Source organism: Diprion similis, chromosome 10, assembly GCF_021155765.1.
Source record: "Diprion similis isolate iyDipSimi1 chromosome 10, iyDipSimi1.1, whole genome shotgun sequence".
Classification (NCBI taxonomy): Eukaryota; Metazoa; Arthropoda; class Insecta; order Hymenoptera; family Diprionidae; genus Diprion; species Diprion similis.
Window position 1 is genome coordinate 15746564 of NC_060114.1, and position 22174 is coordinate 15768737.

Below are 22174 nucleotides of genomic sequence, written 5' to 3' on the forward strand. Positions count from 1 at the left end.
TTCTATTCTCAAAGATCACAATTTTACATCCATTTTTAATATATTCAGACAACTTTTCAATACTCAAGTCTAATTATTGCTGTATAACGTGAATTATTATTGTTAGAAACAAATTGATTGAAAAAAATTGTGACAATTGAAGGAATAATTCAGTTTCGAAAAAGTTATCCCGCCACACGTATGTACATGTTTGACACAAGTTATAAATTTTTTCGAATCTGAAACCGAATTTTAACACTCCAAGATGCCAGATCCAATATGGTGGAAAAAAATTTCAAGTCAGATCGAATTCGCCAAAAAAAACTCTGTCCAAGGATTCTTGGGACCGCTGATTAGAATTCCAAAATCGAATTCTAACAATTCAAAATGGCGGATCCAATAAGGCGGACAAAAATTTCAAATTTCATCGAATCCGGAGAAAAGAATCTGTCCAAAGATTTTTGGGGTCGCTGATCAGAATTCTAAAATCGAATTTTAACACTTCAAGATGGCGGATTCAATATGGCGGACAAAAATTTCAAATATGATCGAATCCTGAGAAAAGACTCTGTCAAAGGATTTTTGGGATCAATGATTAGAATTCTGAAATCGAATTCTATCACTTCAAGATGGCGGATTCAATATGGCGGACAAAACTCTAAAAAGTCACTCTATACGTAACCATACTAAATCCGCCAAATGAATTCTGAAATTTCGAGTTCAGATTCGTGATGAGCGTTCTGAAAACCCCATGAATCCAGATTTTTCAAAATTGCTCCACAGCGCCTATATTCAGACATTCCGTCGGCGTAAATATTAATCCGCAAAAAGCGCCAAACCTTTAAAATTTACAAAACCAACACTTATTCACCTCCGTACAAAATAATTATTTATAATTCCCTCAAAAAGTATTCTCCAACTTTTCTATTCGTAATTCCGTACCCACGTGAAATATCGATTATTTGACGAAACCCCCCCCCCAAAAAAAAAAATCTCCTCCTCTTGCGCACTCCATGGGCATGCCTGTCATATAATTAAACGAACGGCGAGAGGGTCAGGCGGAAAGGAGAGAATATGCCGGGCCTGAAAGGGTAGATAGGTGGAAAAGACAGATGAAAATCTGACATGAGAGAGATGGGTGGGTAGGTAGGTAGGTTCAATCGGGCAGAAGGCATGATTACTCTGGCTCGCGGTAACGCGCAGCACTTAACGCACCACCCCCACCCCCGACGCTATTCCCACCCCCATTCTCGTTTCTGCCGCACGCGTTCGAGGGGAACTTGAGTGGGTATCGACCACTTTCACGAGACACCCAAAGGGTGTCCCGTTTGCTTCCTCTTTTCGCCTTACAAGTGCAGTCTGTGCATATAATTATTAACTCGATATATGCGAGTTGTGAGAGGAGCGGTAATGAATGAATGAAAAATTAAGGCAGACGAAGAGAAGGAAAAATATTACGCGGAAGGTTTATTTTTCTTTAATTTAATATCGCTTTTTTCACGTCGTAATTAATTGGTGCGCAGAAGAGAAACTCTCTGTCTTGCTCGTATCTAATTGCCCCTCGTTATATTCGATGGGAAAAAATGTTTACATAAAACTGGTTATTACTGGTTAAATTATATATATATATATAGCGTAGCTAATTACTTACAGTTTTGTTTCTTACTTACCGGGTTCTGCAAAATATTCGCGGAGAAATGAGCTCCCATTTATTTTATCGTTGAAGGTTTCTTGGTAAGAAATTGTTATATTTTTCACACTTGGAAGACAAACAGTCAAATGTTAAACGTACGTTTGATCCTTTAACAAGAAAAATCAGTTTGGTGTCCCCCTCTGATTTCTTTGAGACTCATGTATTTTGTAGAACATTGAAAAATAAGAGACACGTATTTTTTTTATCTGCGGAAAAACGGTTTAAAGGGGTGAAAACGAGCCTCAAATATTTACACTCAACGGGGTGATTTCTCGAAGCGCTTCATGTATTTGAATGAAATCAACATTGAAATGTTTTTTTTTAACGAATAGAAAAACTCGAGCGTTGGTTTCATTCAAATCCATCAAGCGCATCGAGAAATCACCCCGTTAAGTTTCCATTTTTGGGGATGGTTTTCACTCCTTTAAACCGTTTTTCCAGAGACGAAGAAAAAAAATACGTGTATCTTAGTTTTTAATTTTCTACAACATACTTGAGTCTCGACGAAATCAGACGGGGATTCCAAACTGACGTTCCTTGTAAGTAATGAACAAAAAACAACCAAAAAAAATCAATTTTTCAAGCATTCAACTTTTTCTTTCTTACATTATATTCAATGTATTGAAATTAATTATTAATTTTTTCTCACCTATAATGCCGTATAACGTATAACGTAGAAAAATATATCGTTCGTTTAAGTATCAATTGCATTTTTATTTTCCTCATTGGTGTAATGAACCAAGAAAAAAACTGCGTCCGCGGTATTATTTTCTATTCTAACATATTAACGTCCCTCGAGAAAAAAATTACTCGATTTTTAACTGTCCTCGGTACGTATGCGACCCTCATAGATGTAGGTACCCAAGAACAGAACAGAAATATCCGATTACCCTTCAGTCCAATTATTCAAATTTCAATATACCCAGAAGTCGTCCCGAAATAATCGTGTTCTATCTGTACTAGCATGTACCATACATACACACACACACACACACACACATGTATATATATATATATACAATCTAAGCGAGCTTCTAGGGTGAAAGGCAAGGTGGGAACAGAGGCCTGTTATTATTGAATTAGATTTCCGTTCATCGAACTACCCTGAGAACGATCAATATACAAGGCATAAGGCAAGGCATGATTGCGGGCCTAAGTAATCGGACGTATAAGTTCTTGCATCGCGTGTCTTTGACGGCTTCTTTAATGGACCTACAAAATGTTCTCGCGAGTTTTTATATATATATATATATATGTATATATATATGTGTGTGTATATGTATTAGGGTGGCGAAAATAAACCGACTATTTTTTTTTATTTTGAGTCTCGTGTGACAAAATGTTAGTTTTTGATGTTTTCAGAGCCCACTCCAAAGGACAGTTAAAAAAAAAATTTTTAAGAGGTCGCTCCAAATTTTTAAAACGTCAGAAATCGTCAAAAATCGATTTTTTTTTTTTTTTTTTTTTTTTTAATTTTTTTTCTCGTTACGGTATAATTTTGTAGACAAAAAAAAAAAAAAAATAAGCTTCCTAAAGTTTCAGTTCAAAATTCGAATTTTGAAAGGTCGCTCATAATTTTTTTTCAATTTTTTTGGTGCATTTCTTTAGATTTTTTCGAGCGACCTTTTGATATTCATATTAAAATTTTATACATTTTTTTTTTTTTTTTTATTCAGTAAGAAAGAATCGATAACAATACACCACGACGTGAATCAAAAATCAAACAAAATACTGAAAATATAATTTTTTTAATTTAATTTTTTGACTATTTTTGACATTTTCAAAAATTTGGAGCGACCTCTTAAAATTTTTTTCTTTTGAGCTGTCTTTTGGAGTGGGCTCTTGAAACATCAAAAACTAACATTTTGTTACACGAGACTCAAAAAAAAAAAACAGTCGATTTTTTGCGCTACCCTAATATATATATATATATAGGTATTTATACCCTTGTACCTATATACTCGGCACTCGTGCAACGAATCACAGCTGCTGAGGAGGGTGGAGAATAGTTGTTGTAGGTATAATAAGAGGGGTGGAAAGAGAACGGTGAACAACAACATACGGACCAAACGGAACAGCGAATCGACCCCAAATTAACCCTTTGACCCTCGCAGACCGGAATACGCAAGCGATACTATCGGCGATAATTTATCGCAACGCTTTTGCGATACGCCCTTATTGTGTGAACTTGGGTTGAGAAATTGAGACAACAAAGTCGACGACTCGCGAGGCTTTTCGACAACTTGTTATACACTTAATCGATTATTCGTACAAGCGGAGTAGAAAAAAAAACGACGTATTTGACGGTTTTTTAAATTTTTATTGCGTCATTTTTTTTACTCCACATTTATCGAAATCAAGTTCTAACAGGAAATATGTTTTATTTGAACTCGCGCGAAAGTATTTACAAACGAAAATAACAATAATGATAATAATCGGACGAAGGGGAGGGGGAGGGGGTTTGATTTGAATGAATATAAAAAAAAAAAAAAAAAATGAGAATATAATTGAAATTTTTGTTTCACCTCAACTCTCGTGTTTTTTTGATTTATTTTATTACTTTTATTTCACCCCGAACGAATCGGAATGTTTCACGCGTTATATTATACATGTATAGAAATATATCATACGCGTTGAACTTTTTTTTTTTTTTTTATAATAATTATAATTACGAGACGAGAAAAATATACATAGCATACTTACATCGGGTGAACATGATTCTGTTGAATTGAAAATTTTGCGTATATAAATCAAATCGTCCGACGGTAAAATTTAATCCGACTCTTAACGAATCGTCGCTTTGCTTTTTAAACTTTTGGAAGACACGACAAACCCGCTAAAGTTCGCGGGAGTTGATCATATGATATAATTTTTCGCGAGTCGAGAGGGTGGCAATTCTCAGATCAGTAGAAACAAAGTTTCCGGCACAAGAGCTTTTCGCAACGTTTAACTCAACTGATCTACACAAGTTAGTAAGCCAGTTCAAAACACTTTTTAATCTCGGTCTTGGTGAAAGAGTCTGCGAGAAGTTATGAAGATATATTTAACTGACGAGGTTGAGAAAAGTTGCGTGATTCAATTCGGAGTAAATTGAAATAATTGATTGTTAAAACGAATTAAACTGAAAAAATATAAGTGACAGTTTTTCAAAATCCGTGACTTCTCTTTGACGAATGTTCGTTTTTACCAAAAAAAAAAAACTAGCTGCCCAAAATCCAGGAATGAAAATTGTTTCCGTACCGAAGATTGTACTTCGTTTTCATTTCACTGGATGAGTACCTACGATGTCAATATCCAAAAAAAAAAAAAAAACTCGATCAGTTCAAACGATCCAAAGTCATTATATACCTGCCCTAAGGTTTCATGTTCAAACCGCTCGAATTACAAAATCAAACGTATATTACCAAAAAGCAGAATTTCCGTTTCAAGCATGCGGTAGGATTGCTTTTTCTCTTTCTCCGGAGGTAAAAATGAAAAGCGGCTTAAACGCCGTGGAAGAAGGATATCAGTAAGGCCCTCAGTGATATCGACGATATTATTCAATTGCGTTATGCCAGATAAACGTCGGTGATAAATCGATTTATAGACGGATTACCTTCAGGCATATACAGGGACTACACCTAAACCAACCTGGTTGTACTGTCGAGGAGGAGAAACGGCACCGGAAGCTCAAAACCGCGCAATCGAATCACGGGATGAATATTCAGGACGATTTTGCTCGCGGTAGAACTTTCCTCTCTCTCTCTCTCTCTCTTGAAAGCTCTCGGCAACAAGCCGGCGAGTAGGAACCTCTATATCCCCGCAGCGAGACCGTACGGTTATTCAAATGACGACAAAAAGTCGCTTTCCTACCTCTGTCTGCATGTATACCTAATATCGCGAATGTATACTGGGTGGTGAAAGATATCTGAGGAAAATGTGCACCCCGATCATGCACGAGCCCGAAACCGCGAGCGATTTGGCCCCAGATTGTCCCAAAACAACGAACACTCATCTCTCCCTGGGTTTCCTCGTCGAGTACAATTTTTCAACACCTCAGACAATCCCTTCATTGGAAAGTATTGATAAAAGGGGTAAAAAATAGATGCAGACTAATTTTCTTAAAGGATAAAACAAACGTGATAAAGATCGACGCACTATCTTTGAATTCAGAATTTTATTTCTCAATGCACACTGTTTTCTTAATCATATATTTATTTTTCTGTTACAGAGAGTGCAGTGGCCCAGCAGTGACACGCACCGAGACCTCTGTTATCTGAAGGGGCGCAGCGAAGACGAGTGTCAAAATTATGTACGGGTATTCGGCAGGTACAGTCCAGACAAGTTCATCGCCTGCGGTACCAACGCCTACAACCCTCAGTGCATGCACTTCGGTTTTCAGGTGAGTCGAATTTCGAGACGGTTTTATCCCAAAAAATATTAACAATTTTTCGAGAAACTCTTCCATTCGATGTTCACGTCCTGGCTGACGTCGAGACGAATCCAACGAGCCACCGATGATCGATTTCCGACAAGTTGTTCCGGAGATATTCCATTTCAAAGTTCTCCAGTAGCGCGTTCACTGCGCTATTAGCGCGTCATTCGCCCGACGCTCGGCGTACTCGCCTGACGCTGTCATTTCATTCAACGATATCTCGGGAACGACTGGTCCAAAATTGATGAACGAGGGCTCATTGGATTCGTCTCAACGTCAGCTTCAACGTGGAACGTAAGAAAAGTCACGTTATGGTAGAAGAAGGATCTCATGTTTCTTTCTTATCTCAACACCACTTCGTTTGAGCTGGAAATATACAAACGTGAGAATTGTGCGACGTACCGAAACTTTTAAACCAAGTGCGCAGAATAAGCTTGGAAACATTTACCGGCTGAACTCGCGGCGGAGTTAGTTAATACTTCTCAAGAAATAAACAATCTGTGAGTTCCGGTCTTCGGTTTCCAACAACTTCAACAGCTCGCAGCAGCATTCGTCGGAAGTCTGTTGAGGCCGTGACGAAAACTCGGTCCATGTATCGAAGTATGGCAAATTTCTTGCCCTCGACTCCGCGGATTCCAATGCTTGTACATACCTACAACTTTTGTGGAAAAATAATGGAGAATAGTTTCTCAAGAGTTCTTTCTTCTACGCTACGCGACGCCATCCTGGCACCCATTCCTGCGTCGTAGTACGAAACTTGGGAAAATTTTCCAACGCGATTCCGCTGACCCGGGATTCAACCCTGCGGCAAATTTAGACGGGGGAAATATCGAGCCACCCTGCATAAACTTTGAGAAAACACCGAAACACAAACACATTTTCCAACCGCTTTGCAAACTTTTCCACCCCGGACGCGGTCGAAGTGTCGTTCTACAAAGGAGGTTGCAGATTCGCTGAAACAGCGGAACGCGTCACGACTTCCAAATATTGCAAGACACCCTTTGAGTTCGCGCGGCAAATGCACACGGGGGACAGAGGCATTAGGTTATAGATGTGGGCAGGGAGATTGTGCCACGATTCTGTTGGCGCCACTCCAAACGCCTCTCAGGTTCGTTGGCAGGTATCTAAGATCTGAACCAGCTTGAGTTTGCTTCGTCTGTCGGACGTCTGGCTGCTGCTGCTGCTACCCCGCAGCAGAGATGATTTCGTATAGATTGCTCGCTCAGGTCAGTGAGGCTACGAAGTTATGTAGGTTAGGTTTGCTCCCGCCATAACTATCCTCGGTCATTTCGTACTTCACCTGCGAAAGGAAAGTCACTTATATGTCTATATATTCGAAGAAATGAATTTGCAAAGATGTCGGAAAGTTGCTGAATTCAACGACGGTTATTTCAAATTTCGTTCCCCTTTTTTTATTGTCAGGAAGGAAGCGAATCTCACGCGCTAATTATCTAGACTGAAGTTAATTAATTAATTTTCTAAATTATTTTTTATCACATTTTTAACGCTCGTGCTTTCATAAAAATTTCTTCACAAAAAACTTCCTCCGAATGTGCAATATACGTAGCAATTCCTTTTATGAGAGTGCATCGGACTGACAGTGTATTCAGAGTTCTCTATCGTTTCGCTGCTCTGACGCGAGGAAAAAGACACGTTTTAAAGGCTTCCTAGACGTGGCCTGTAAAATGAATGAAAAAAAGCTCACCGTATACGAACAAGAAAGCAAAGCGAAGCTTTCTTGAACCTCGCGAGGTCACCTGCTTTGAAGATTTTGCAAGAAGTTGCTTTATTTTCTTCTTCAGAGTAAAAATGGCCGCAATTTTCGGTTCAGAAACGATGAAAAATTCTTGTCAAATTCCAAATGGTATGTAAAATAATGATCCACATGATAAAATTGCCTCAACTATCCGCAAATTCCGTCGATATTGATCGAATAATAATAATAAAAAAAAATCAATCGCAAGTTAAATGCACGGTCGTATAGATCTTAATGCTTTCTGCACGTGCAGCAAGGCCAAAAATCAGTTTCATCTAGCATGAAGCTATTTTGAAATGTGTAAGATTTAAGTAAGAAATTTTTTAAAATATTTTCCGTTTCCTTATCCTCACAGATGCAATTTCATTTCAACATATTTTTCGATCGTTAAATTAATATAGTTTTCCTAAGAATCAAGATGAAGACGTGGTTCTTTGGTGTAAGAAAATCGGGAACACAAAAATCCGGAAAACAAACTGTATATGTAATAAAGAGGTAAACAAGCGGCATAAAAATATCATCCCCGGCGCGAAAAAGGCGGCGGACATAAAAAGAGCTAAGAATGACCAGCGGTCAGGGTGAAACGTGCCGATATACGGTAGATGCCTCAAGAAAATTCGATTCCCGTAGGGGTTGCGTAGCCGGATGATCCAGGGGCGAGTGACTCGGCTTAAGGGATGATCGTGTCGCCGTGGGGGCGGCCTCTCTTCATCCCGATAAAGAACGGCGAGCGAAAAATAATCTGCGGTCTGAACCCACGGGGCGAAAAGGGGGACAAGGGGGAGGCTTCGCGACGCGGGGTGAACCACCCCTCAGGGTCCATTAGTCTGCCGGAGCTCCCGCGTCTCGGATGATTTAGGGAGCCGCTGGGACCGATAAGATTCGTGCCCGCTGTAACTCACCGTTGGCTTGCACGTTTCGACCTACGTTCTCAACCCCCCTCCCCCCCCCCCCCCCCCCCGTCGCTGGCTATATCACCGTCTCCATGCGTGTGCACCTTAGCCACGATGCTGCTGCGGCACCGCGGCGCATTTTAACCCTGTGGGGTGAAAGACGGGAGGAATTTCGGGAGATAAAGAGAAACAAAAGAAGAGAGAAAAAAGAGAAAGCAGAAAAATGCAAAAACACCCTCACGCGTCGACCAGTCTGTTAAAGGTATAAATATTCCCACCACGCTCTCCGCCTCTGTGTTAAACTCTGCACTACATCACGTAACGGATACACCTACGCCTGACGCATATATATATGTATATATATATATAAATATGAAGTTACAAGGGTAGCCAACTTAAACGTACTGTGTGTATATATATATATATGCGTGTATTTACGAAGTGAGAACTAACCGAGAAACGTGGAGGAAGTATTTATGCATGTATGATACGGACTCTTTCTCACTTTTTTATACCGTGTGTCCGTGAAGAAAGTTCTGAGAGTTACCACCTCATTGAGCAGTCGACGCAATGTCAATCGCGAATGTCGAAAAATGTCCCTAGGAGCCCACCGTTAGCTGTGGGATCCTAGAGATATTTTCTGAGTAATAGTAAAAATTGTCGTTATTTTTTTGGTTCTTTGGTTTTTTTTCTGTGAGTAGCTTGTACGTCTAGCCATTTTTCGGGATACATTTCGTTACGAACAGAGCAACAGTTTTTTTTAGATATAACGATATTTGTAAGCCGAAGTGCTGACTAAACTCTTACAGATTGAGGTTAGGTTAGGATATATTAAGTTTTAGGTTAGGCCAGATATTGTTAATCTTTATTCAAATATATTATCATGATACATTCGTATTACAATAAATTTGAGAGATTTTAGTAGTAGGATAGATGTAACAGTTCTGGTACAAGATGGCGGCGTTCCGACACAGAGTCATCCACCGATCACTGAAAAAGTTTTCCAGAAAATGAAAAAGAAGTTTTCTATAACTGAAAAAAAAAAGTTTTCGGAAAACTCTTTTTTTCATTTCTAGAAAACTTTCTTAGAAATCGAGGGATAACCCGCTGTCGGAACGGCGCCATCTTGTCCCAGAACTGTCACTTCTATAGGTACCCTACGGTCGCGCGGTGATTCATAAAATCGAAGAAATCGAATCTAAAAAGTCTGAGAGAAAAATTTCTATAATAACTAAAAGCTAACAGACAATAATAAGAAAGTCGTCGTACCACGTAACCTACATGCACCGGGGGCGAAGCGGCGAGGCAGCGAGAGAGAGAGAGAGAGAGAAAAATTATCGAAGCTGCAAAGGCATTGCGGGTGGATTTCCCGCATACCGAGGTGGCTGGAAGAGATTCCGCCGCAAAACGGAACTCGACGAAGAGGCGCGCCGAGTTGTACGAATGTTCTCCAATGTTCTTATCTCTCGGTTGTACCTGGGCGGCGATGCAGCCGATTGTTTGCCAACGTTTGAATTTATCGCGTATCCCAACCGTTTCGTCGCCGCTCTTGCGCATCGCGCGCGGGCTTGAAACTTCCAAGTTCCACGTCGTCTCGTCTCTGCTTTTCTCCCGATGCTGCTGCTGCTGCTGCTGCTGCTGCTGCATCACCACGACTACCGAAGAAGCGACGAGCTGCTACTGCCAACTTTTATAATTAAACGTAATTAGTTTTAAAACTTCTGAGCCAAGATAACGGACAACCGGAACTCTGCACCGACCGCGTGCCGCAATTTAGCGATGAAAACGTGAACGCAAATATTTATACAACGAATTACCGTGTATTCGGGTATATATACATGGGATATTCCACGTCATTTCGACCTACGTACACTCTTTGACCTCTCGGATTTGGCCCGGAATTTTTCATACGATTCTTCTCACTTTGGATAGCACTAGTTTTTTTTTTTTTTTTTTTATTTATTATTAGGGGGGAGGGGGGGATTTATTCGTTTTTCAAAATTCAAAATCGTTTTATTGATTGTGACACAATTTAAAAATCTGAAACGATTCTAAAAAATCATGTGTCGGGTGTGAAAATTTTTAAGCTTAGAGCCGGAGTTGGCAATTTTTTTTTTTTTTTTTTTTACTTTTTTTCAAACTTTTTCGTTGAGAAAAAAAAATTACAAACGGGAGTCATTTTACTATAATTATACATCATTGCTGAAACATTTTCATATTTTGTACCGTATTTGTGAAATTTTTTTTATTAGATTTTTCGTAACCATTTTACAATTTGCTATTTTTTCATCAGCAAAATGAAGAGGGAAAAAAAAAAATTTCTAGCGATATATCTGTAAAAAAATTTTCAACAATCTGGCGTGAAGTATGAAAATTTTTCAGCAACCAATCATAGTAAAACGACTGCCACTTCTCGAAATTTTTTCTGATTTTTAAATCGTGTCGATGAATAAAATGGTTTTGAAATATTCTAAAAAATTCAAACCGTGTCGAAAGAATCTAAAAATGAAAGAAAGAAAAAATATAGTGCTTTTCAAAGTGGGAACAATCGTATAAAAAATTCCATATAATATGCCAATCGACGCGAAACGTGCGGATCGAAAGATAAAGCCTACCAAGACCAAATAAAAAAGAAAGTAAAAAAAAAACACGGAATACGTTGGAGAAAAATCACCGAACAACAATTCACACGTTTTACATTTAAATCGATGTATCCGAACCCTTCGATTCACCGCCATACATATAATAGAGCCGGAATCGTTCCTCCCGGAAAAACCTGGTCGAGATTTGAATTTTCCCGCCACGCGAAACCGCGACGGGATTTCTTGTGAGGTTCGCGATTCGATTTGAATATAACTTAAGTGAGTTAATATTCGCTTTTAACGCGAGCTTGAAAAATCTGAGCTGGTGTGTAACGTCGATGGGTGAGAAAATGTTTTTATTTTTTTTTTAACGCAATTTCTACGGCGAAGATGAAAAACAGGTGAAAAAAAAAATTAGAAACCGATGAAAATTATTATTATTATAAATATTATCGCGGACGATTTGGACGAATGAAAGTAATATCTTTTCTTTAATTGTTGATATCTCGATTTGCCTTCTTAGAATCTGAATCAGAATAATTTTCACCTTATACAACCGAGTGAAAAGTTTTCTTTCACATTCTAGTTTCCAAGTTATCTGATTCGGACGATCATACAACCGATTTATCCTTAATTATAATACCGTGTTTAAAAAATTCGCGCACGCCGTTCGAGCGGTGATTGCATATGTAAATAAGCGGCAAATTAAGCTACGGAAAAGGGTTAGAAGAAATTACCAGATGAATAAATAAGTGAATAAATGAATAAATAAATAAATAAATAAATAAATAAATAAATGAATGATATTCGTCTCGCGTGTCGAAAAGGAAAGGCAAGGGATCGCCGGGGGTGAAGGCAAAAAGGGAGGGCTGTGAACGTGATGGGACCGAGTAAATTGGACAAATTTCACTGATAACCTTTCTCTGTTTTATACCTTTGTTACAGAACGGCGTTCACGTGCCCGATAAAGACACCGTCGAGGGCCGAGGACTCTGCCCCTACGACCCGGAGCACAACAGCACAGCCGTATTTGCTGGTAAGCGATATTTGTAACCGTATCTATCATGCGGGTGTATTTTATATTCATATATAGTAACCGAGCGAATTAATATCGCTCGCCCGTTTCAGCACGCGATTTTAACAGGTATATCAATATGTATGGGGGGTAGTCCAGGTCATTTCGTCCAGTCGTACGCTCCTTGACCTCTCGGATTTTGCCCGAAATTTTTATTTTTATTTTTTATTATTATTGTTTTCACTTCGGAAAGCACTTTTTTTTTTTTTTTTGAGGATTTTTTCAACGCGGTTAGAATTTCGGACGATTTTTAAAAAACCGTTTCATTGATTGTGAGACAATTTAAAATTCTGAAAAAGTTTTAAGCTCGGAGCTCGGAGTGACGAGATTTTTCTTTCTCACTGTTTTCGAGCTTTTATCCGAAAAAATTAAAAACTTGAAAAGTAAAATTAGAAGCGGAAGTCATTTTACTATGAATGATTGATGATGCGTTTCCATATTTCACAACAGATTGTTGAGAATTCTTTTTTCAAATTTTTCCCAAGACATTTTTTGTTCCTCTTCGTTTGCTGATGAAAAAAAAAAAAACTTGGAAGTTTCAAATCCGTTTATGAAAATATAGAATATATTTATACACAGCTTGACACATAATTTATGAATTTTTACGGTGCCTACGGTAAGGGGGGTAAAAAACACCTGAGAAAGATCGAGGACAACGATTCCTCTCGTAATTAAGTGAAATGAGGTTAAACCTCTCAACATATATATATATATGTTGTGTGTATATATATATACCTAATATATATACCTAATATATATTTATTAGGGTGAATCAAAAAAATGGACAATTTTTTTTCGCTAGTTACCGTGAAAATATCGTTGAAGATGAAGGAGGAAAAAAATTCTGTAAAAGTTAAACCTCTTAACATTAATATTATGAGTTCAAACTTTGACGGTTTTTTTTTTTTTTTTTTTTTTCTTTTATTCGTCATCTTGAACGATATTTTCACGGTGACTAGCGAAAAAAAAAAAATGGTCATTTTGTTTGGCCCACCCTAATATATTTATATATATATATATACATTAGGGTGGCGCAAAAAAACCGACTATTATTTTTTTTTTAGTCTCGTGTGACAAAATGTTTGTTTTTGATGTTTTAAGAGCCCACTCCAAAGGACAGCTCAAAAAAAAAAATTTAAGAGGTCACTCCAAATTTTTTAAAATGTCAAAAATCGTCAAAAAATTAAATTAAAAAAATTATATTTTCAGGATTTTGTTTGATTTTTAATTCATGTCGTGGTGTATTGTTATCGATTCTTTCTTACTAAATAAAAGAAAAAAAATGTATGAAATTTTAATATGAATATTAAAAGGTCGCTCGAAAAAATCTGAAGAAATGCACCAAAAAATTGAAAAAAAATTATGAGCGACCTTTCAAAATTTAAATTTTGAACCGAAACTTTCGGAAATTTTTTTTTTTTTTTTTTTTTTCTCTTGTCTATAAAAATTATACAGTAACGATAGAAAAAAAATTAAAAAAAAAAAAAAACAATTTTTGACGACTTCTGACGTTTTACAGAATATGGAGCGACCTCTTGAAATTTTTTTTTTTGAACTGCCCTTCGGAATGGGCTCTTAAAAAATCGAAAACTAACATTTTGTCACACGAGACTCATAAAAAAAAAAAAAAAAAGTCCGTTTTTTTACGCCACCCTAATATAAATATATATATATACATAATATGAGAACAGACGTGTATAAATTTTTGTTACACTCTTCTGGTATAATGATAAGAAACCGTATCTTCTTTCTTTGCCTCCTTTTTTTCTGCTTTTTTGCTTTCTTCTTTCCGTCTTCCTTCCGTTATTTCTTTCTTTTATTCTTTTTTTTTTTTTTTTTTTTTTCTTGCAACGTTACCGCAGAATTACGGAAGTCTCGAGCGGTTGAATGATAGTTTATCGCGAGGCAGAAACGCGCGCGCGCTACGAATCCTCAACTAAAGGATAGAAACGGCAGATTTACGACAAACGACGACGACGACGACGAAGAAAAAGGTGAAGAAAAAAAAGGAGACCAAGAAACTCCGGCTCTGCCTTCTCGTACAAACCAGCTCCTTTCCGCAAGGATCTTCAGGACTCCTTTCTTAAGCTCCTGTGCAATACAAACGTCCCCACACACTCAATTTACTTCTGCATGTATACAGGGCATTCCAAGCCAACTTAGGTATACATGGTTGATCATGACGTTACTTAACTTAACCAAGGATTTTATGCTATGTTATTACGACCCCTGAAAATCTTTGAGACAAAATTTTTTCTCATATTTTCAATCACTCGTCGTTTATATTATGATTTTTTTTTTTTTTGTTTCTAAACCCATCAGAAAAACAGTCGAATTAATTTTTACAAACCAAATTATAAACAACTTTCATGCAACATTCAGCGTGAAAGAAGTTGGTTTCTATTTTCTTTTTTCATCGCGTTTTTTAGTATGTTTAAAAATAAGGGGACAAATATCATCTACGGAACAAAAATCTCAATAACTTGAAAACCGTTTGGATGAAAATTTAAAAAAAAAAAAAAATCGTTGGTCTGTATTCGAACTGGAGGAACAAATTAAAAAAAAGTCAATAATCAAATCGGCGATGCGATATGTAATGGAAATAGATTTTGAAACTATTTAAAAAAAAAAAAGCAAAAAAATCGTCCTTTCACTTAAAATTTTACGAGAAAATGTTTGTTTTTTTACGCTCGGTGCATAAAAATTAATTTCGGTGGTTTCGAGATGGATTTAAACATATGTCGAGAAAAGACGGTTGATTAAAAGGATTTTAACAATTTTTTCGACGGTTTTCAGGTGTCGTAATAGCCCGAGAAAAATCCTTGATGAAATTAAAAAATTTCATTATCAACCGTATACCGAGTTTTCGCGGAATGCCCCATATGTGTTCATGATTCGTGTATACATACGCATAATATATATCATGGCACCACGTATCTCACGCTGATCGTGTGCGAATTTTTTTCCAAAACTGCAACTTTCGTCCGTTATTGGTAAAAAAAAAAAAAAAAAAAAAAAGAAAATCATAAAAATGAGTGTATGAAACTGTTCCAAACGAAGCGACTATTTTTTTTCGATCCCGTACGAAAATTAGGTCGCCTCGCAAAAGAAAAAAAAAAAAAAAAAAAAAATTCTGGTCAAGTTTCAACTCGATATGTCCATTTTTCAGTTAGCGCTCGCGTGAATGAAAATTTTTCGATAGAAAAAATATTTTTTGTCCCAACTTTATGTTCTATAACTCAAAAAATATTATCGATCAAAAAAAAAAGATCAAGGTGTCATTTTGTAGGGAATTAAATTCACTACAAAAGTAACTTTTGATCGAATTTAAAAAATGAGCCACTTTATTTCTAGAGTCAATTAAACCTAATTTTTTGTCAAAATTTATATTCATATTTATTGTTAAACACTTACAGAACAATGATTTTATGTATAAGACTCATTTGTTTCAATTTTTTTTCACCAAGTTTTACGATCCAAAGAAATAGTTTTTTTTTTATACTTTAAGTAAGTAAATTAACTTTAAACTACTTGTATTAACAATCTTCGTAACAACACTTTTCTTTCGTTTTCACATTTTTCGCATTTAAACTTTTCATCAATTTTTATCTCTGGTAAAATATTGTTCACAATTATTATTTCAAGATTCTCATACTGTTTATGAAAAATTCTTATTTTCTTGATAAAAATATACAATTTTAATAACAATAAAATGACGAGAAAATATCAATTGACAAAAAATGCGATGTTCTGGCTTTGCAGAAATTTTTCTTTCGATTCTGTTAATAATTTTTCAAAGGTTAAAAAAAATAGTCGCTTCGCTTGGCACAGTCTAGCGTATACAAGTGAGAACAGAGAAGCAGCAGATGAAGGGTGATCGAGTTTGCAAAAAAAAAAAGAAATCATTTCCTTCAATTTTCATAATCCTCTTATTTCATCATCCAACCCAAAGTGCCGGTGCATCGATTTTCTGATTCGCTTTTCAACATTTCATCCCCCTCTTAAATTCTATTAACCCTCCCCCCCCCTCCCCCCACTTTTTTTAACCCACGCTTCCAGCAGCCGCATTTCACTCTCATCTCTATATATATATATATATATATATATATATATGTCATGTATACTATCTTCACTCATATTACGATGTAATTACGTTATATTATATAGGTACCTGCATTCTGTTGTAAAATTGGATTAAAACTGTCAGAACTTTCCGCAAGACAGAGAGAGAGAGAGAGAGAGAGAGAGAGAGAGAGAAAGCAGGGTGTCCAGTATTCGTGTAAATTATGGAATCAGGAAATTTGATATCCCGTGGAAAAAGCTGGAAACTTCAAGGAAATTCATGTCGTATCTGGAATATAATAATTTTCATCCTTGGTTCGTAAAAATTTAGCCATTTGGTGAGTGAAAAAAAAAAAATTTCAGGCAATCGTCAAGAACCAGGCTATGATTTCTAAAAAATTGTATGTGCTAGCGAATTCTTATAAATTCGTCTCAAAATGAGCTTTGCTCTAGTCAAATATATATAGAATATTCTTGTTCGTATGACTATCGTATTTTTTCATTAATTGTTTACATGCGAACAAACTGAATAAACAATTTATTCTCGTCCGGGAAAATCTAAAAATTTTCCGGGAATAACGTTTTCACAAATAACTGGACACCCTGAAAAGAAAAAAAAAAGGCACAACTTTATAATGAAATTTATAACACAGACGGTAATATAACGTTACATGTAAAAAGCTATAAAAGAAAAAAAAAAAAAAAAAAAAAAAAAAAATCAGTCGGTGAAAAAGAAACTGCGCGTCGGTTGAAATATAAGGGATTTATCAACCCCCTGTTTTGCACTCGTGTTTAAGGTGGTCAACTTTACGCTGCAACGGTGGCCGATTTCTCAGGTGGCGAACCTCTGATATACAGATCACCGATCCGCACCGAACGTTCGGACTTGAACCAGCTGAACGGTAAGTAATTGCTTTTTTCACCCCGCACGTCTGTAATTTGTCTCCGTCTTTCTTTATTTATTTTCATTTACTTTTTTTTCGTGTTTTTTTTTTTTCTTTTTTTCTCCCCCCCCCCCCCCCCCCCCCCCCCCTCCCTTCGTTTTTTCAACTATTCATCAACTTCGACTGTGAATGATTACTGGAAGAGAGACGTGACGCGAAGCTGCGAGGCTACAGAAAGCGCCGAAATAATGCTGCGGTATTTGAATAACTTGTATTCTCTCTTCGCGAGATAAAGTATACTGGAAATAACGAAAGGATTCTGGGATAACGTTTTTTTTTCGCAATTTTAACACCATCAAATTTAGTCAATGTTTTACATAAACTGAATTCATTTTAACATATCTATACACCATAACGTGAATCGATTTTTAGAATCAGTTTGGTCCAGTCGAGTCTCATTTACTAAGTAATTATAATAAACAAGACATTATATAAAGACATGACGCGCATGTCGGTAAAATCGTCGCCGGTGATGTCGGTAAAAAATTACCGGCATGCGTGAAAGGTCGGTAACAAATGTCGCCAAAATGAGATTTCGGTGTTGTTCGTAATCGAAAACCAGATCAGCTGCCATTTCGCCATTCCATCGTCAAATCTCATGGGACTAGGCTCAAAATGTATGTTTCATCACCGCCGAGTGGCATCATACCGGATAGTTCGATCCATTCGGTGCAACTGTGAAAATTTGGCCAATTTCTGTGAGTGGTAACCAATCTGTAAAATTTTTTTCAAAATTTTGAAAAAGTAAATAGACGCTCCACTTTTTGCCAAAATAAGGCATTAACTGCCCAAGTTTCACTCTGATCGCTTGAGCGGTATAGGAGTTTTGCATCCCCGCGTTTTCGAGGTGTACAACGCAACGCGTCTTTATAAGCACCTTAAAATGCAACACTTTTCGGCACAATCGATGATAACCAAGTTATTCGAGGTGGCATGCTGAGTCAAGTGGATCACCCTGTACTATAAACTGACTGTCGAACTAGTTGATCCGGGATTTAATGTGAAATTTGACACAAATTTGCGAAAGTTTCGACGGTGCAGGAGTAATAATAACGAACGATGTGCAGTTGGCCAATTATCGCGGTTCGTTCGACTGTGGATGATAATTAATTGGCGAGTCGCTCTCAAAACGTCAGTCAGCAGTTCTGAGTTAATCCTTTTTTTGGTACGCCAGATTAAAAAAAAAAAAAATTGTAAGAATGTTAAAAAAATTGAGTTCCGAAAAAAAAAATTTCTATTATTTATGATTCGTTATTTCCAACCCCCCCTCCCCCCCCCCCCCTCCCCCCCCCGGCCAAGTTTCGTGCCGATTCAATGAAAAACCGCAAACTTAATCTAAAATGGTCGCAAAATGGTCTAAAATGCAACTCTGACGTCATGATCGTAATCAGCGATCCCAAAAACCCGTAGATCACCTATGATTTTGAAAATTTGTTCAATAGAAAAATGTGTCCCTCAAAGGGTTAAAGAATCCCTTTGTTGAATCGATCGATTTTGTTGCAACCAAACCGACGGAATCTGTATTTTTTTAATGGCTGACCGTTGGTAACGATTTATGTTTCTGAAAATTCAATGTTCTCTTGAAATTTATTCCAGGACCAAACTTCGTCAGCTCATTAGCCTACGACGACTACGTTTTCTTCTTCTATCGTGAAACCGCCGTCGAGTACATGAACTGCGGAAAGGTGAGTGTAATATCTGACATGCAAAATCCACTAATTATCCACCTGCTTGATTACACTTGTAATTAACTCGGTTCGGTTTATTAATTACCCAGATCTGCTAGCTTTACACTTGTAATTATCATCGTTGATTTCACACGCTCTTTTCAATTTACGGAATAATAATTTCCCGTTTAACAATTTTCCCCATCGTCGATTTACACGGGATCGTTAAAAACATTTTTCAAACTGTAATATCGCGTCAATCATTTATAAACCCGGAAATTTAGAGGTTTCTAATATTGACGAACCGTCAATTTATATTATACGATGGAAAATCCAGCCACTTAATATTAGAATTCCATTCAGGGTTTTTTTTCCCCCCCTGGTAGCTCTAATACACGATATTGTAAAACGAGTTCGATATATCGGTACATTAAAATTGAACGATTTTTAAATCATTTAAACGTTCTATTCCGAAGAACCAATCCAATCCTTCGAATAATTGAGGACATACTTCAATATTGCGCAATTATAATAAATTCAGTGCTATGTTGAATTATTTATCTGTTCGTTTTTTCTTTCTTTCATGTTCTTTGTTTTTTTTTTTTTTTTTTTTTTCTTCTCTTTTTATCTTCAGCACAAAATCAAGTATATATGATATATCGTGTAAAGAGAAGAAGAAGAAAAAATTGACACAGATTATTTCTTTACAGTTTTAGGAAGTACGAAATTTATTTTTCTATCTTTTTATTAGGATTTTACAAAAAAATTCTGTGCCGGAAAATTTCTCGTTGATGAGGGATTCAGAACAAAAGAAAAAAAAATTTGAAACCTCTTAATTGTTGAGCTTCTTTGTGGTAAAAAAAAAAAAAAAAATTTGACACTACGAATTTGCTCGTCACTTAATTTAAGGGGTATTGTAGATATATGGTAATATGCATATATATGTATATATAACGGAATGACCAAGCTATTTTATAAACGGGACGATTTTCTCTCCCTATTTTCATTGGATTAATTTTCTTTTTTTTTTTTCTTTTTTTTTTCTCTGTTCTTTGCGGCTTCGATTTTAGGCGGTGTATCCGCGAGTCGGCAGAGTCTGCAGACACGACAAAGGCGGACCCCATGCTTTTAGCGACAGATGGACGAGCTTCCTAAAAGCCAGACTGAACTGCTCGGTCCCCGGCGACTATCCCTTCTACTTCAACGAGATACGTGAGTACATGATCCTTTCATATACAAACTTATTCGTGTCGATATGTTCAAAACCATATATTACGTAGGCGCACCTTAATATAACATATATGTATGCAGCATGGCACCCTTAATAAAGGGTAAAACACCGTTTGGAAGTAGGGCCGAAAATTAGCCGCTCTTTTTTTTTTTTTTTCTTTTTTTTTTCTTATTTTGTAAGAGAGAGAGAGAGAGAATATTTTTCAAATCGAAATGAAATTTTTGCTAAATTTTCGCGTAAAGTTTTTTTTTTTTTTTTTTTTTTTTTTTCACGTTCAACGATTAATTGATTTTATCAACGAGTCGTGTGTCAGATTTCATCAAACTCGTTGGAATATAGTTTTTGAGAAAGAGTTTCAAAAAAAAAAAAAAAAAAACGCGGTTAATGTTCAAACAACAAAATGAAAACTTCTTGGCGATACTGATTTAATTTGTTGTTACTGTTCTGGCCGGGTTTTTCGGTTTCTTTGCGTTCGTAAACGCTGATGATTCGTTAAAAATCATTATCTCGTTACTACAAGAGACGACAACTGACGGCGTCATATATGCATAATATCTAATTACACATGCGGCCGGATGGGGACTGTCGATCATTCTGCCGGCACCATCTGCTCGTAAGAGAGACAGGGAGACAGAGAGAGGCTTATACCGTCGGAAAATCCCACCCCCCAAAAGTCATCACGCAGTTTTATTATCCGTTTGTTAATTTCATGAATTATTCAACGGTGTGATTATACCCCGTTTATTCAATCGTCGTTACAGATCCTCCAATTCATTCAACCGGTAATTTCGCTGTAACGACTCATCCGTCCATTCATTCATTTATTCTATTCGTTTACTTTCTTTATGCGCGTTGAAGATCCCTTTTATAACTAACAAAACCAACACTTGCTACCTAACTCTATTTTGGTAGTAATTCGTTGTTTCGTTTGATTTCGATTTTCCACGGAGCTGTTTGATATTTCGAAAAGTTGCATGGAATTTGATAATTATTTTGTAACAAGTTAGCGCGACAAGTCGAGGAATTTGATTTAAGAAATGTGTCCTTATATAAAAAAAAAAAAGAACATTCATCTTACCGATCAAACAGTAACAACGAAATCAATGGACAAAATTTTGTTCAAAGACAGTAAAAATAATACGAATAAAAACGAATATTATGAATTTTCTGTATAAAATATGTCTAACCTACAGCTAATGGCGGGCTCCTAGGGACATTTTCTGACAGTCACGATTAGCATTGCGTCGGCTGCTCAATCAGGCGGTAACTGTGTATCAATAAAATTCGAATGACCTGAACAACAGTCAGAAAATGTCCCTAGGAACCTACAGCTAATAGCGGGCTCCTAGGGACATTTTCTGACAGTCACGATTAGCATTGCGTCGGCTGCTCAATCAGGCGATAGCTGTCTGTAAATAAAATTCGAACGACTTGACGCACGCACATAAAATGCGCACTTTCCTCATGGACACACGGTATATAGTTGAACCGTGAAAAATACGTGAGAATTTTGTCTGGGACAAGAATACGAATTTTGCAGACAGCGCGTGTCCCAGCCGACCCTCTAATTTCACGTCGATGCAGCCTTTCCAAACGCAAACGGCGGCGAGGGGTCGTAAATTATCATGAAAACTTTCAATGTTCATTCATTACGTTCGGGTTCCGGCATAGAGCATTCAGAAACAGTATAACAGAAGTCGACAGTCGAGTTGCAGAAAGTCGGGAATAAGCCCGAGCCCATCACTTCCTTCGGTGTTTACCTAGCTAGAATCAGACTCGCTAATCTTCCTTTCGAATAGCGCGGCACGTTCTCCTGCCGGAATTCGGATTTCAGTGTATTTTCTGCCATCCTATATAGAATCCCGGATTTTTCGTAAG

The 22174-nt window shown here is 37.0% G+C and overlaps 1 protein-coding gene across 1 annotated transcript in view; it reads left to right on the plus strand.

Annotated features, from left to right (window-relative positions):
* Nucleotides 1–22174, plus strand: part of LOC124411793 (semaphorin-1A-like) — a 134650-nt gene that overhangs the window by 102530 nt on the left and 9946 nt on the right. Inside the window, exons 5-9 of the mRNA XM_046891231.1 lie at nt 5883–6053; nt 12263–12353; nt 17252–17356; nt 18995–19083; nt 20136–20277. Of these exons, the coding sequence (XP_046747187.1) occupies nt 5883–6053; nt 12263–12353; nt 17252–17356; nt 18995–19083; nt 20136–20277 (598 nt within the window). The remainder of the gene's footprint in view (nt 1–5882; nt 6054–12262; nt 12354–17251; nt 17357–18994; nt 19084–20135; nt 20278–22174) is intronic.